Source organism: Girardinichthys multiradiatus, chromosome 15, assembly GCF_021462225.1.
Source record: "Girardinichthys multiradiatus isolate DD_20200921_A chromosome 15, DD_fGirMul_XY1, whole genome shotgun sequence".
Taxonomy (NCBI): Eukaryota; Metazoa; Chordata; class Actinopteri; order Cyprinodontiformes; family Goodeidae; genus Girardinichthys; species Girardinichthys multiradiatus.
This window is the reverse complement of record NC_061808.1, coordinates 33,637,257-33,651,768: the sequence shown is the minus strand read 5'-3', so window position 1 is coordinate 33,651,768 and position 14,512 is coordinate 33,637,257. Positions and strand designations below refer to the sequence as shown.

At 37.1% G+C, this 14,512-nt stretch overlaps 1 protein-coding gene across 1 annotated transcript in view; it reads left to right on the top strand.

The window, feature by feature from the left end:
* ptchd4 (patched domain containing 4) overlaps positions 1-14,512 on the top strand; it is a 54,637-nt gene that overhangs the window by 10,297 nt on the left and 29,828 nt on the right. Inside the window, exon 2 of the mRNA XM_047387367.1 lies at positions 6,780-7,275. Within this exon, the coding sequence (XP_047243323.1) occupies positions 6,780-7,275 (496 nt within the window). The remainder of the gene's footprint in view (positions 1-6,779; positions 7,276-14,512) is intronic.

Here is a 14,512-nt window from a genome sequence, read left to right as displayed (position 1 = left end):
GCTGCTCACACAGTCCCATCTTGGAAAGGTGAAAGATTTTGAATTATGGGTGTACCTAATCTTTCAAATGGGAGTTTTCTATTTTGTTTAATATTTGTTTATTGAAACATTACAGTGTTTCATCTGTAATGTTTGGATTCCAGTTCCAGTCTAGGTAAAGATGTCCTGAAATTAAATGTCCTAAAGAATGACATTTACATGTATTGGCAGGAATTTTCCAATAACTGTCAGTACTGATTGAATTTTGCTAGATAATTCTGAGTTGCTGTGATTGATCTTACATTTTTTAGCTTTTGAAGTAAACCTAACTAACAGTATATATATAAGTATATATATATATATATATATATATATATATATATAAAACGAACAGTTTGAGATTCTTCTTTTGGTTGACTTTAGGTATTTTCGGCCACATACTTTCCATTATCTTTAAGCCATATTTACAGTTACTTTAATAAATAGCAGAACAATTGGAGAAAAGCTGAGACCTAGAAAAACATATCTACTCACACTGCTGCAAATCCCTGAAAAGAAACTCTTATCAAAGTTTCTTAAAGCCAAAATCAGACATTGACACAAAATGATTTAAGTGCAAAAAATTATGATATTTGAGTCTGGTTGAATTTGGCATTTTTTTCTTTGTAGCATATCTTTATTCTTGTTTTTAGGAGTTTTTTTTTTATAAATTCATGATGTCTTGAAATGTTCATTATTGAATCAAAAGCTTTAAATGCTAGTTATTTTAGACCTTTTTAAAACAGACCAGCACAGTCTTGAGCTCGTCTATCCATGCATCAATGCAGCCTTGTGCAAGATTTAAAAAAAGAACTAGCGTTTATGTAAAGAAAAAGTGATTTGTTAATAAACAAAAAAAGATTACTTACTTATTTAATTAAGAGAAAAAAACAATGCTTATCTTGCTGTGTAAACTATGAAAGCTTTATGACAAAAGAATGAAGATTCATACAATTTATTAAGCTGATTAAAGATCTAATATTTCTCAAAGGTTTATTATCCTTAATTCCATTAGCTTTTAACACTATAACCATCAAAATAGAACAGGAAAAGACTGCCTTACTGTGCTCTAAAATTATGCTGCTGTCTCTCTCACTGAATAACTCTTCAGGTGTGGTTCCCACATTCCCGTCGCTCTGCTCAGCTAATAGGGAAATCTCCTCACCAACAGCTGTTGGTCCAGAGGGAAGGTCACTCTGACTGCATGTCTTGGTGGTTCCTCACCTTGGATATAAAGAGGATTTGCTTGAAGATGTTACTAGATAATGTGCATAAATCGAAGGAGTTGCTAAAAAATTTTACAAAAATCTAGTAAAATTAGATGAATAGAGCAAGATGTACCCTGACAACATAAATATTTCTTGCAACTGAATGAGACAGGGTGATCCGACATGGGTTTAACCTGGTCAGGAAATGCTTTTTTGAGGGTTTTTGTGTGACTTTCTCGTTGAACTCTCTTTTAAGCAGCATGTGCTTCTGGAATAGGAGATGTTTGGAGGACCTGATCAGCAAATCAAAGAGCACTTAATGAGATGCACAGCAATGTACATTTAATATTTTTCTTTATATCATATTCTTTACTCAGGGAGACAAGTAATGTCAACAGCCGTCTTTATATCCAGTCTTACTCTATGCAACTTTTAGATCCATCTTCATTCCAACATGGATCACCATGTCAGGATTAGAATGGGGACCTGCTACTGATGCGCAGAGTACTGGAAAGGATGCCAGCAGGTCTCAGTGACAAAAAAGAGAGATAAAAACTTGTACTAAGAACTTAACATCATGAACTCAGAATTCAGCCTTCCATTAGGTTTTAAAGGTTCTGTAGAATGTAGCCTGCTGTTCATCCAGTGTAAAAGGGATCTTAGGGAAGGGTGTTGTATAAAGTCTAAAACAATTATTTTATCATAAAAGATTTGTTGCGCAATATCTGTGGATGAATTAATTCTCTTTGAAAGAAAATATGTTGGTGTTAAAATCTCAAGGAGATCCTTTTTGATGCACCTTCATTAACCTGGATTTGCATTTTAGTGTCATTGTTCCCCACACGTTATTGATGTAGCATAGGGTCCTCTGATCTGGCATTGTCTTGGATACCATGTCACTTCCACATGCTCCTATTGTTGAATCCACCCCTTTGGAAATGAATGCAGTTTTTTCATATTTCCACTAAAGAAAGAGGCACTGATCAGCATGTCTTCCTTTGCCATTCTGTAAATTCTATTTGTCTTTCTGTCCTCTCCACTAATGAAACACTCAGAGCAACTCAGATCACAAAACGCTATTATCGCTTAAATGTCTCAGCCCAAGTGGTGTTTTGCCATTTCAGAACATTTGCTAGCAGAGCTTGAGTTCAGTGGGAATTTGATCCTGGTGCCGAGTGTGTGAGATGACAGAAAGTATTTTTCATTGAAAATTGTTCACACACTGAGTTGTGTGATTTAGTCAGTGGAACTGGGCATTTTCACACAGTGTGTGTGATTGGCAGAGGTTGTGAAGTCATTGTGACTGCTGAGAATCATGTTCAGCTTTGAACTAAAATGTTTACAGTTCCTGTCAGAAGTATACATGAATGCCATATTACTTTTGGGGGGTTTAATAATGTATCCAGGTGGGAATATTTTCCTGTTGTAGTAAAAAAATAGCTTAATAAAGGGCATATACATCCTGGAAATGCTGTCAATTTCCATCCATTCTTGTTTTAGTGGGATCAGGAGAACATGCTGTATTGTCCCACAGAAGGACATTATGGCTCTGGAAGAGGTCCTTTGTCAGATAGGCATTGTGAACTGCAGTGACATTCTGTTAAAAGACCCAGTCATCATTGCACAGACAAAGACACTCTGTGAAGAGGGACTCCTGCTGAAATATCTTCACATAGCTGGGCACAGTGTGACGCCCCTGCACAACCTGAAGTTTCATGGTTCCCTTGAAGGAAAAAACTCCTAGATCATGATGTGGCCTCCTCCCCTGTGCTGACAAAAAGTATCTCCAGTGGGAGCTCTTTGTCATGGAGAAACTTTTGAACTTCAAATAACATTCTTATTTATCAGAGAATAAAAAATACTTTTGCATGTCTTATCTTTAGTTCTCCCTTACAAAGCCCTAACGGGCTACTTTGTGGAGTTGGAGGTGACATGAGCTTTGAAGGAATTTTTTGTTTCATTACTGACGCTGACTGCAGCATCAGTAAAGCCCTCAATTTGGCTCAAGAACCTTCCTGTGTCTTCCCAGACACCCCATTGGATTCTCCGGCTGAGAGAAGGTGACATGTTCTTGGTTGTATCACGTGACCTTTATGGTCCACTAACCCTCAGGAAATTTAAAATGGCTTGGTTACTGTGTCAAACTTCTACAGCAATGGAGCACTGACAATAGGCCTCGCTTGTGACGTTGACTTTGGAATTGTCCAATTAGGAATGTGTGGAGGGAGCGCAATATAAGGGTAATGTCAAGGAGGCATTTCAACCTCAAATACTCATCACAAAAATAAATCATCAAAATAGCAGTGGAAATGTGCAAACAGCTGCTTAGCAAGTTCAAGAAAGGTTTGATTACTGTAATGCAAATAGATTTTTCTACATACATATACATTTTTTTAGCATGCCACCTTTAATAAAATGGACATTATTATTTATAATCTCTCACTCTAACATCACTCTAACCAATTTGACCAAGCCATATGTCATATGTATGGTTACTCTGAAACATCCTAAGAGACATTTAACCAAATGTTAGGTGGTGTACATGTCTACATTTCAGACTATAGCTGTGACCATGTGTGAATTAGAAAACGTCCAGACTAATGCCTAATTCTAAAAATCCTTGTAATTGCAGGTTATATAATTGGTCCACTCTGGAAAATGAATGGTTTACATGCATCAGTAAGAAATTATAGTATATGACATGACCTGAAACAGGCTGTCCATGCTCAAAATCCTCTAATGTGGCTGAATTAAAACAATTCTGCAAAGAAGAGTGGGTCCACAGTCCTGCACAGTGCTGTGAAAGACTCATTGCCAGTTATCACAAACACTTGATGGCAGTTGTTACAGTGAGTATGCAGCCATAGTTTGACAAAGAATCGGGATGATTCGGATTGCTCTTTTCCCATAATGCTGAAATTACTCCTGAAAAACAGCATTTTGTGTTTACTCTAGTCGTTTGTTTTATCATAAAAGTTGTTTGATGATCTTAACCAATTAAGTGTGTCAAAAAAGAAAAGAAGAAGAATTCTGTCATGAACCAAAAGTCCGGTTTCTCTCACTCACTGATTGAACCTCCTGCCTTGCCTGGCCTGACGCTGTATTAGTCACTCTACACTTTTCCATGTTCCTGAATCCTTCTCTCTGCCTGCCTGGCTGACAAGCTGTCTGGGCTAATACGTTTGCCTGACTTCTTACGACTCATCCCGCTCTTTGATGTCACGACTGGGATTTATTTCTGCACTTGTAATGGAGACACTTTGTTATTAAAAAAAGAGGTTATTTTTGCTGAGCTGAACTTTAGCTCTCCTTCTGGGAGAAAACGCTTCAAATATGTACTGTTGTTTGGCTGTATGCTGTGTTTTCATTTGTTTGATCTTTAGAAGCTGGCAGGTGAATTAAAAATACATTAGTGTGGAGCAAACAAGGCCATGCTAACAACAGAATCATATGAATGTAGGTAAAGATTGCACAGTAAAGCTGACATTATGGGTTACATAAAAATAAATCCCAATGACTAATTGAATTCAAGTTGTATTTGTTATTTGCATTGCACTGAAGGTTATGGTTTGAATTTGACTATAATAGAAACAGAGCCCAAATATTTTTGATGTATTGGTTTAAATTAACTTAAATAAATCAGTTATTATTTGAAATGAATTGAAATTATTAGATATGATTTGGACTAGAATTGTTCACCAGAGTAGAAATTGATTGGACTTTAACTAGACCATAATTATTTGTTATGAAGTGTTTTGAATTAACTCCTCCTACTACTACTACTACAAATAATAATAATTTTGTTTTCTAATTGATACTGAGCTTAGCATTTTAAATAAACCATAAGGGCACTATACAAATGTTAAAAAAAAGCTTAATTCAGCCACAAAACACAACAAGGACAAAACATGGATAAAAGCACAGATTCAACATACATTAAAAGAGCAGATCTCCCATTTACTGATTAGAACACTTTTTAAATGTTTTTTTCAAACTGTCGAAGGTCCGAACAACTGATTAGGAACGCTTGCCTTGTATTATTCTGTAAATTAATGGGATTTAATCAGCTTATATAGACTTGAATTGGACTATAATTCATTTGGATGAATTGGAACTAACTGGATGTGGTTGGACACTAATTTTATTGGATTAGCTAGACTGCATTGGACTGTCTTTTGGGCCATACATTTTCTTTATAGAATGGACCCTTTTACTACCTCATAAGGTTAACTTTAAGTGGAAATATTTCGTCATTTAAATCAGGAAAGCCCGATAATCAGACTGGATGACCTCATTCAACAGTTTGCTACATTGAATAACTCTTTAAAATATAGATGATCATATTAAAAATATATATTAAAGAATACACATCATCATAACAGCAGTAGTATTTTTAAACCAGTCACAGTTGTCTCATCTAAAATTCAACAAAGATCTTACCCATGCTCCTCTTTATGCCTCTTTCCACGAACACGGACAGAGAGAAAAAGCAGAACTGAATAAATATTTCTTCAGTAACAGGGAATGTTTCACTGATTAATCTGTCTCATTATTCATCATATCAGAGCTTGAACATGGTGGTTTATTACAATTTGCAAATATTCATACTAAAGTGTATTTTTTACTGTTGAGATTTATTTGAAATGATTTTGTATTGTTGGGAAATCATTTGAGCTTTGTACAGATACACAATTGAAAGTGAAGCTGAAGCTTTTCAGTTTGCCTTAGTCTGGATGATTGGATAGTAAAAAAAAAATTATTGTACAGTGTTGCTAAATGACAAATTAGTAGCGCAGATGAGGATTGGTTTAGACTAATCATGGAACAAAGAAAAAATCCAAATCTGGTTCTATATATTGTTTAAAAGTCCCATCTATCCTTCCATCCGTCTGTCCATCCATCCATTTGAGATGGAAACATTGACTATGTTGTTCCTAAGTCACTCTAAATTGGCCGTATGCTTAGGGCCACTGGTCATTTGGAAGGTCCATTTGTGTCCAATATAACTTCCAATATAACTGGCAAGCTTCTCCCTTATCCTTCATATTAGAACTTTAATTTTAGTGTCGTCAGACAACAGAACATGACTGCTGAAATTAAGATCCTTGCATCCTGATGCATTTGCAAACTTGGACTTTCAGCCCCTGTCAATGTAGCACTTATTGTTTTACTCTGGATGATTGCATTTTGTTACCAGCTTCAGCCATACATTTGACACCAGCAGGTCTCATATTTAATAAACCAACATTTTAAATGAAAACATAGCAAGAAAAGCACAGAACAACAGAACATTTCCTGTTTTTGTGAAACACTTTACAATACCAATGCAAATCATAGTAAAGTATTTGTCTTAATGAAGTTGTTCAAAGATGTGTTTTAAATTAGATTTAAAAAAAGCAAATATAGTAAAAAAATATTTTTTCCTATTGCATTTGATCAGTAGGAAATATTGAAAGATAACGTGCTATTTTCTTTGAGAGTTTGCTGCCAAATATGTCATAGTTTCAAAGTTGTGATTTCAGCTAATGTCTGATTTGTTGGAACTGTCTGCAGGATGGACGCGTGTCCTTCATTGGACACCAGCTTGGAGGGGTGTCCTTCTTACCCAACAGCCGGGACCAGCAAGTCAAGTTTGCCCGGGCCATTCAGATCACATACTACCTCCGTAACCACGGCCCCGTGGTGCAGGATATCATCGCAGAGCGTTGGGAGAACGAGTTCTGTGCTCTGGTTACCAGGCTGTCCACAGCCGAGGCACCGCACCCAACAGACCAGCTCCACATCCAGTCGCTCACTTCCTTCAGCCTGTGGCGGGACTTCCACCAGACCGGCATGCTGTCCAAAGGAGAGGTGCTGGTCAGTCTGGTTCTGGTGCTTCTTGCTGCTACCATCTCCAGCTCCATGCGGGACTGCCTGAGGGGGAAGCCTTTCCTCGGCCTCCTGGGCGTACTGACCATTTGCATCGCTAATGTGACAGCTGCAGGAATCTTCTTCATATCAGACGGGAAGTTCAATTCCACACTGCTGGGGATCCCATTCTTTGCCATGGGTGAGTGAAAACCTTGGACGCATTTGAGGCTGGGTTTGGTATGATCTTATTAGAGACAGACATTCTCTGCAGCTTGATTGCATGGGTGAATAACAAAAACATGATGTAGGCAGACCGTGGTACAAGGGACTTAAATAGACATTAATTTAAAGGTTTTATGTTAGTAGCAGCACTCCAATGGTCACTAGTACATTTGTTTTAGATGAAGAATAGGACACTAACTAACAGCTTCAACTATCTGTTTAGGCATTGTTCAAATTTGTCATTTAAGTTAACCTGAACTGAAAGAACAGTAATGCACATCATCATCAGCCTTTGTACCATATGTTGTATTGACACATAAAGCTTTCAGAGGCTGTAGAAAAGCATGTTGTTGATGGATGCGAACAACCTAAAATTTACTTTTTTTACATGTTGCAGCAAACAGTCACTGGTATACAATTGTGAAGATTCAGAATAAGTGCGGGAACAGAAGTGTTTGTATCAGTTAAACAGAGAAAGATCTTTTCCTCCCCCCAACGATGGCTTATCATCACTGCTGTGTGAAAAAGGAATTAGGCCACTACACATAGAATCCTTAAAGTGCTCATTGTTTAGTTTTTTGCAATTTGTTTTTGAAAATAAAGATTAGAACATCCTTCACGCTCTGATTTCTGTTTCAAAATGTAAAGAGAAGCAACAAGGGTTTTATTCACTGATGTGTAACTGATGTGTTTAGTTTCTAATAGATTAATTGAAAGCAATGCATGTGATAAAGACGCTCAGGGAGGAGGGTTTGTGCAATCTTATAGGTTCGGAGATATCAGTCTCACAAAATGAAAATCAAAAATTTCTCCAAACATCAAATCATGACCGCATCATAACAGTGGTATAAGCAAGCATTGCTTTTATAACTAATAAACCTAAATATACTGTGCAAAAATGTTGGGTAACATGTCAGCTGTCATTTTCTCATGGTTGGCTAATGATATGACATCAGTGTGGAGACCTTGTCCATTGTAGAAAATAGTAAATGCTGTTTAAATTTCATACAGCATGAACATACTGTTTGAATTAGGCTACTTTCATGCTGTAGGCAAAAGCAACCCAAATCCGACTTTTTCATGGCAGTCAGAATGGCCTAATTCCGATCTTTTCACCTCCAAAAAAAATCTGAATTGTGCCCGTTCCATATGTGGTACTAAATCGGATACATATCCAATAATTCTCAAAGTGTCTGCAGTCTGAACGGTCATGTCGGATATTAACCGACTTTTACGTCATTGCCCCGGGTTCGACTACTCATCCACACACACTTTTCTACACTAGTAGCAGTCAATGCTCCACAAAAAGCCATTGTTAATAGTTGTGCTCTCTTTTTTCTTACCGTTCTTCGTCTTGTCATGATGTGGTCATCATATTGTCGGCTCCCATTGCTCAACAACTTAATAATAACAGAGAGATGCCGACATCCATTATTAAGTCCGCAAAGAGTGAGCTACTGTGATGTCTACATTCTGCATCTGCATTCTGCATGCGCGGCACTATGGGGTTGCGAACCATTCAAACTGAAGTCTGATGGTGATCACATTTAACTAGTAGTTTGAACGACCATTAAACAAAAAAAATCGGATTTTAGCAAAAAATCTGAATTGAGCAGTGTGAACGTAGTCCTGGTTTCAGTTGTTTCCTGGATAACATTCTGGTTAAATACACAAAGGTTTGTTTACACATAGTACAATAGGAGTGGCTATTAATGGCTGAAGTACCTATTTCATAAAAGAAAAAAAAGGAGTTGCTACTCTGAATAGTCAACATTAAATGTGCAGTATTGTTTTATTCAGAGCAATAAGACTAATGTTTTTGGATGTGCTGAATAAACACTTATTGTCTTACTGTATTACCAAATAAACTAAGGTACAGCATTATAAAATGTTGTGGAGGATATTCCTGTATGGAATTACATTGAGGTTTAACGTTCCTCACGAGATGAGATGAAACAATATCGGATTCACTTTTTATTTTTATTTTTTTTAATCTTTTTTTTAAACCTTTCAAAGAATTAGAATCTGTCTATTTCAGTCCAGGTTTGGGCATTTATTGAGGTTTTCATGGCAGTAATAATTGAAATTGCTTTCTTATAAATAGTTTCAATTTTCAGTGACAGATGATCAAATGCTGTCTAGTTTATTTTCAAATACTGTTATAGTTGCTAGCATTAGTGCTGTTAGCCAGTCTCAGTAAGTACACAGTTTACAAATTAGTTGTATTGCATATCAACAGGACAACAAACCAAAAACTACTTCCTTTTTCACTTCAAAATAAGAGTCTCACGAAAAGAGACATGGTGTCAGACCTAAAGCCATTAGCTTTATATAATCTTACTGGGACAAATAGACAAAAATATTGTGATGTTTTATATCACATGATCTCATTAATGAAATGCTGTTGGAAATAAAATTTGAAAATGAAAAATCAAGAAAGTCGGAAGAAAGTCTGCATGGATGCCATTAATCAATTATTAGGCTAATGGCATCTGCTATCTTCATTGTTTCTCCCTCTGCCCACCCTACTTAGCCTTTCTAATCAACTCTCTTCTTCTTTAGTCGCCCCATGCTTACTTGTCAAACTTGCATTTCCTTCTAATGTGTTTCTAAGGTCACAGGATCCCAGGGGCTTTGGAACAGCTCTGCTGCAGGCAGGCTGACATAGCTCAAGTTTAAGTAAGATTCAGGGACAGGAGGCTGGATCAGCTCTCTGTGACCTACAATCTTAAGAGGAGGTGGAAGGAGGGTGTGAGAAATGTGTGATAAGGTGATGAGAGGTGCTAAAAGGGAATGTCAAGGAGAAATGAAATAAGAGAAATGTGTGTGACGATGAGACCGGGGTTGGAAAGGGAGCGATGCTTTGGTACAAGAAAGGGCAGGGAGGTGGATGAAGGGGGATATGGCTGAGGGAGATATTGAGGACATGATTACAGAGCTGTGAACAAGCATATGCCACCTTACAGATTTATTCTGTTCTCTATGTTTTTATATCACAACAAAGAAAGCAATTAACAGTTTCACACTTTATAGTACAAACTATCTAAAACCAACCTGGCCCCTATATGAAAATGTATTTGCTCCCTCAACCCAATAACCTTATTACAAGTTGTGCCCCTGGCAATGACTGCGAGCAGTTGTTTGTGAAAACTCACAACCAGTCTTTGACCCACTCTCCCTTGCAGAATTATTTTAATTTAGCCACACCTGAGGTTTTCAAAAGTCTGAACGGCCTGTTTAAGGTCTTGCCTCTGCATTTCAATTGGGTTTGAATCCAGACTTGGACGGGGTCACTACAAAAAATTTATTTTGTCATTTTTTTGCAATCCAGAGGTAGAATTACTATTGTTGAAAAAAGAAAAAACAAGTAAAAACAGAAGCTATCTATAAGGGGGGGAAATACATTTTCACAGCAAGTCTGTCATTTCATATTATAGGACCGCAAATGCGGTACCACACTCCTCTTGAGAGATGCTGACTGAGGCACGACCGCAACACTACATCAACATCATGATCAACAGCCTGAAATGCATTGAAATAAATCTCCATTCTCTCACCACATCACTTCACCACTCAAATAAATATTAGTGTCATTTAAAATCAGATTCCTAACATTGTATTACAACATAGATTGTTTTCAATCAGAAGACTACATATATGCTCACCAGCCTAAAACATGGGTATAAGATTTCCTATGTTGATGAAATCATGTGACAGCCATGATCCATGATCAGCCAATGTTTATTCAACACAGTCTTAGCTGACAGATGTGTGCACCCATTATAGACCAGCGTCAGTAGATTTGTACTTAAGCTAATTCTTGTCTTGTTTTAAATAAACAGTGCTGGCCACAGTTAATGACACTCCTGGTAAAGATGAGTTAAATATTGTAAATGTTATCAGTTTCTAGGGACTTCTAATTATTAATCAAAGACTTGCTATTTTCTAGCATATAACACGATACTAAGGTACATTCCTTCCCCCTAAATAAATTCACTCATATGTAATGTTTTTTTTTTTCAGTTTTCCAATGTGAGATTATGCAATGGCAACAAAAGATTAATTTATTCTGCAGCCTTTTATACAACTTTACCTGGAATGCCAATAAAAGTGCTTAAATGAACACTTCCATCAGACTCTGTTTCTAGTGACATTGCTACAATGAGGGGGCTATGATTCTGTGTATAGGTTTATGAAAGCCTGGTACAGTTATCTTGTTTGATAGTAAATGCTTAGATTTCCTTCACATTTGTTATAAAGGTTTCACAAAAGCTCTTCTGTCCTTCCTTCCTTCCTTCCTCCAAAAGAATCTGTGCGCCTTTGTTTTTTCATGTAGTTTACCAAAGCCTTTACTGTGTCACCTTGTTTCACCTTAGAATCCTTCCGAGTACTGAGTGAATCATTGCAGACTCCTCGTACTGCACTATTCTGAAGCAGCAGATGCTGGGAGTTAGCCTGTAGCTACAGGTATCGGGTGACTAAATCCTTACAAATGTCTTTGCTAAAAAGCAGGGCTGCACACCACATTTATGAGCCTCATTCTGCATAGCCCCTTGGTTCTATTGTGTTGCTGGTATACTCCATAGACCTAATTATCATATCCTAATGTAGTCTTATAGTCTCTCACTTAGCTCTATCCAGGTATATTTGATTGCGGTACTTTGAAAAAAAACTAAAGCCTCAAGCAAAAATCATGTCTCCTTCAACATTTTCTGCAAGAGAGCAGAATTCTTGTTCCATCAATTCAGACGGGTCAGCTAAGTCCTGAAGCAACAAACCATCCCCAGACCATCACACTACCACCACCATGTTAGACTGTAGGTATAGTATTTATTTTCTAAAATGACAGGTAAATCTAAAAAAATTTGAATATTGTTAAAAAGTATTATATTTTTTAGTAAAGTAAAGTCATATTTATATGACATATATAGATTTATTACACTGCATAAAAACAGTAAGTCTTTATTTCTTTATTTTACATGATTTTGGCTTATTGATAATGAATACCCAAAATCCAGAGTCTCAGAAAATCATTTAAATAGAGGTTGGGAGCAGAAAACATTGGGAAATGATTCACTGTTGTATTGGTCACACATATGACATATTTCCATATTTGAGGTATTATTTGGAAATGTTCCTGGACAGCAAAAAATCTGAACTTTACATAGATGGAACGTACAAAGAACTAACAAAATCTTTTTTGACTTATAACCCGAGTAGTACAAGTGAAACTTCTCTCCCTCCTGAGGTTCTGTTCGGCTCATTAAGTATACAGCTGTGTCATGGGTTAATTAAAGCCTACTAACATCAGAGTAAACTAATCCATTATTCCTTCTCAGCAATCCAACTAATGGCATGTGTGGCCTTTGAATCATGTAGAGGAAGCAGAGCAGCTCTGTCCAGAGCAGGTATTGCCACAGTTATCTGGACCTCTGTTTCATAAAAAGGAGAGCTCTTTTTTTTTCTCCTTTGTGCCTATCCGCTGTGTTGCCTGCCAGTTGGCCAATTACTGCTGAGCTGAGCTTGTCACTTCCTTCTCTCTCTGGATATGTGACGGCTGTTAGAAGTGTAAAAAACAGTCAGGGACCAGAGTGCAGGAAAGACAGCAGGGTTGGTCTTACATGGGGACATGTGTGGAAAATAAATTCACCCCACAGATAGTGTTGACTTGTTTAAAACTTAAACCACTGAATACTTTTTTTAATTTATTCAAAACCGTAGAGGTCCATTTCTACACAGACATTGCAAAGTCAGTACAATCTATTTAAATGCTAAAGCTTTGCAACTACAGAGGTTAAAACAAGTTTTGTTTCTTCAGACATATGTCTTCAGATGTCTTCGTGAATGGTTCTAAAAGGGATTACTTATAGTTGATTCAGTAGGTGTAAGATGTGCCCACAAAATCATGAGCCCTGCATCACCATGCCAGACATGTGGTATAAGATATCTGTGCCGACATGTCTAAGACCCACTGGTGAACTTGCCTCCTTCGCCAGATTAAATACCAACAATTTCCATCTGAATGGTCCCGTTTTCTTTTCTCCTTGACATTGTGTTCTCACACCTGAACCGTTGAGAGTAACGTACTGACAACACTGACATTCTGCAGTTATAGAGGTGTTCATTCCTGCTGATAATCAGTTAATCAAGGACATCAGATTGCTGGCACCAGGCTGCTACATACCTTCTTAATTACTGAGAAATTCATGAAGAAAGGATTAAGTTTCTTCACAAACTGGCTCTGAATGTTGACTAAATAATTATCATGATATAATGTTTTATAAAGTCCGTACATACAAAGGTACCTTAAGGTAGCAGACATTAGTGCCATAACAGGCAGGTTAAGAAATACACCTGGTTTAGATAACCCACACAGAGACATTTGATCCATCAGCAGATCCTCCAAGTCACTACCCCCAGCTATCCTTTTCCAACCTTTTTTGTTCAGTAGCACCAACACTTTGCTGCTTCTTTAACATGGTGCATTCTATTTTTAAGGTACAAACTGACTGTTGATGTGTTCTCCATGTGGATCCTCGTTTAGAATTAAGAGGATCGGATGCTTCATTTTCACTGTGGCTGCATTTGTGAGTGTTCTTCTAAAAACACTGTACCGAAATGCTCTTCCTTCAGTTGAAAATTTGTGATGGACACTCCAAAACTTTGACTTTACCAATTTTTAACTTATTCGTGGTATGCTTATGGTCATTGTCCATTTGGAATACGCTCATATTGTGAAATGTTGTTTTACTATCTCTATATAATGTTCCTTCCTCATGATGCCATCGAGTTTGTATAGAGTACCAGTTCCTCCTGTGGCTGAACACCAATACAACATGAAGCTTCTACATCCGTGCTTCATGGTTAGGATGGCTTGTCCTTTTTCTCTAAATGTAACAATTGTCATTATGGTCCAACTGTTCAATTTAAGTTTCATCAGACCACATGATAGGTTTGTAAATTTAAGATATTAATTCCTGAGTGCATTTGCAAACTGCAATATAACTGTTGTGTTGGTTTTAGAGTAATGGTTTCTTTATCTCTAAGTAGCCTTTCAGGCCATGTTACAATATGACTTGTTTCTCTATAAATAATGGCACTCTTTTACCAGCTTCAGCCACTTTCCTAACAATATGTTTTGAGGATGATACACACATTTCGACCCAAAACACGTTCATCCCTTGGAAAATGGAACCTGTCTCCAGTATCATGTT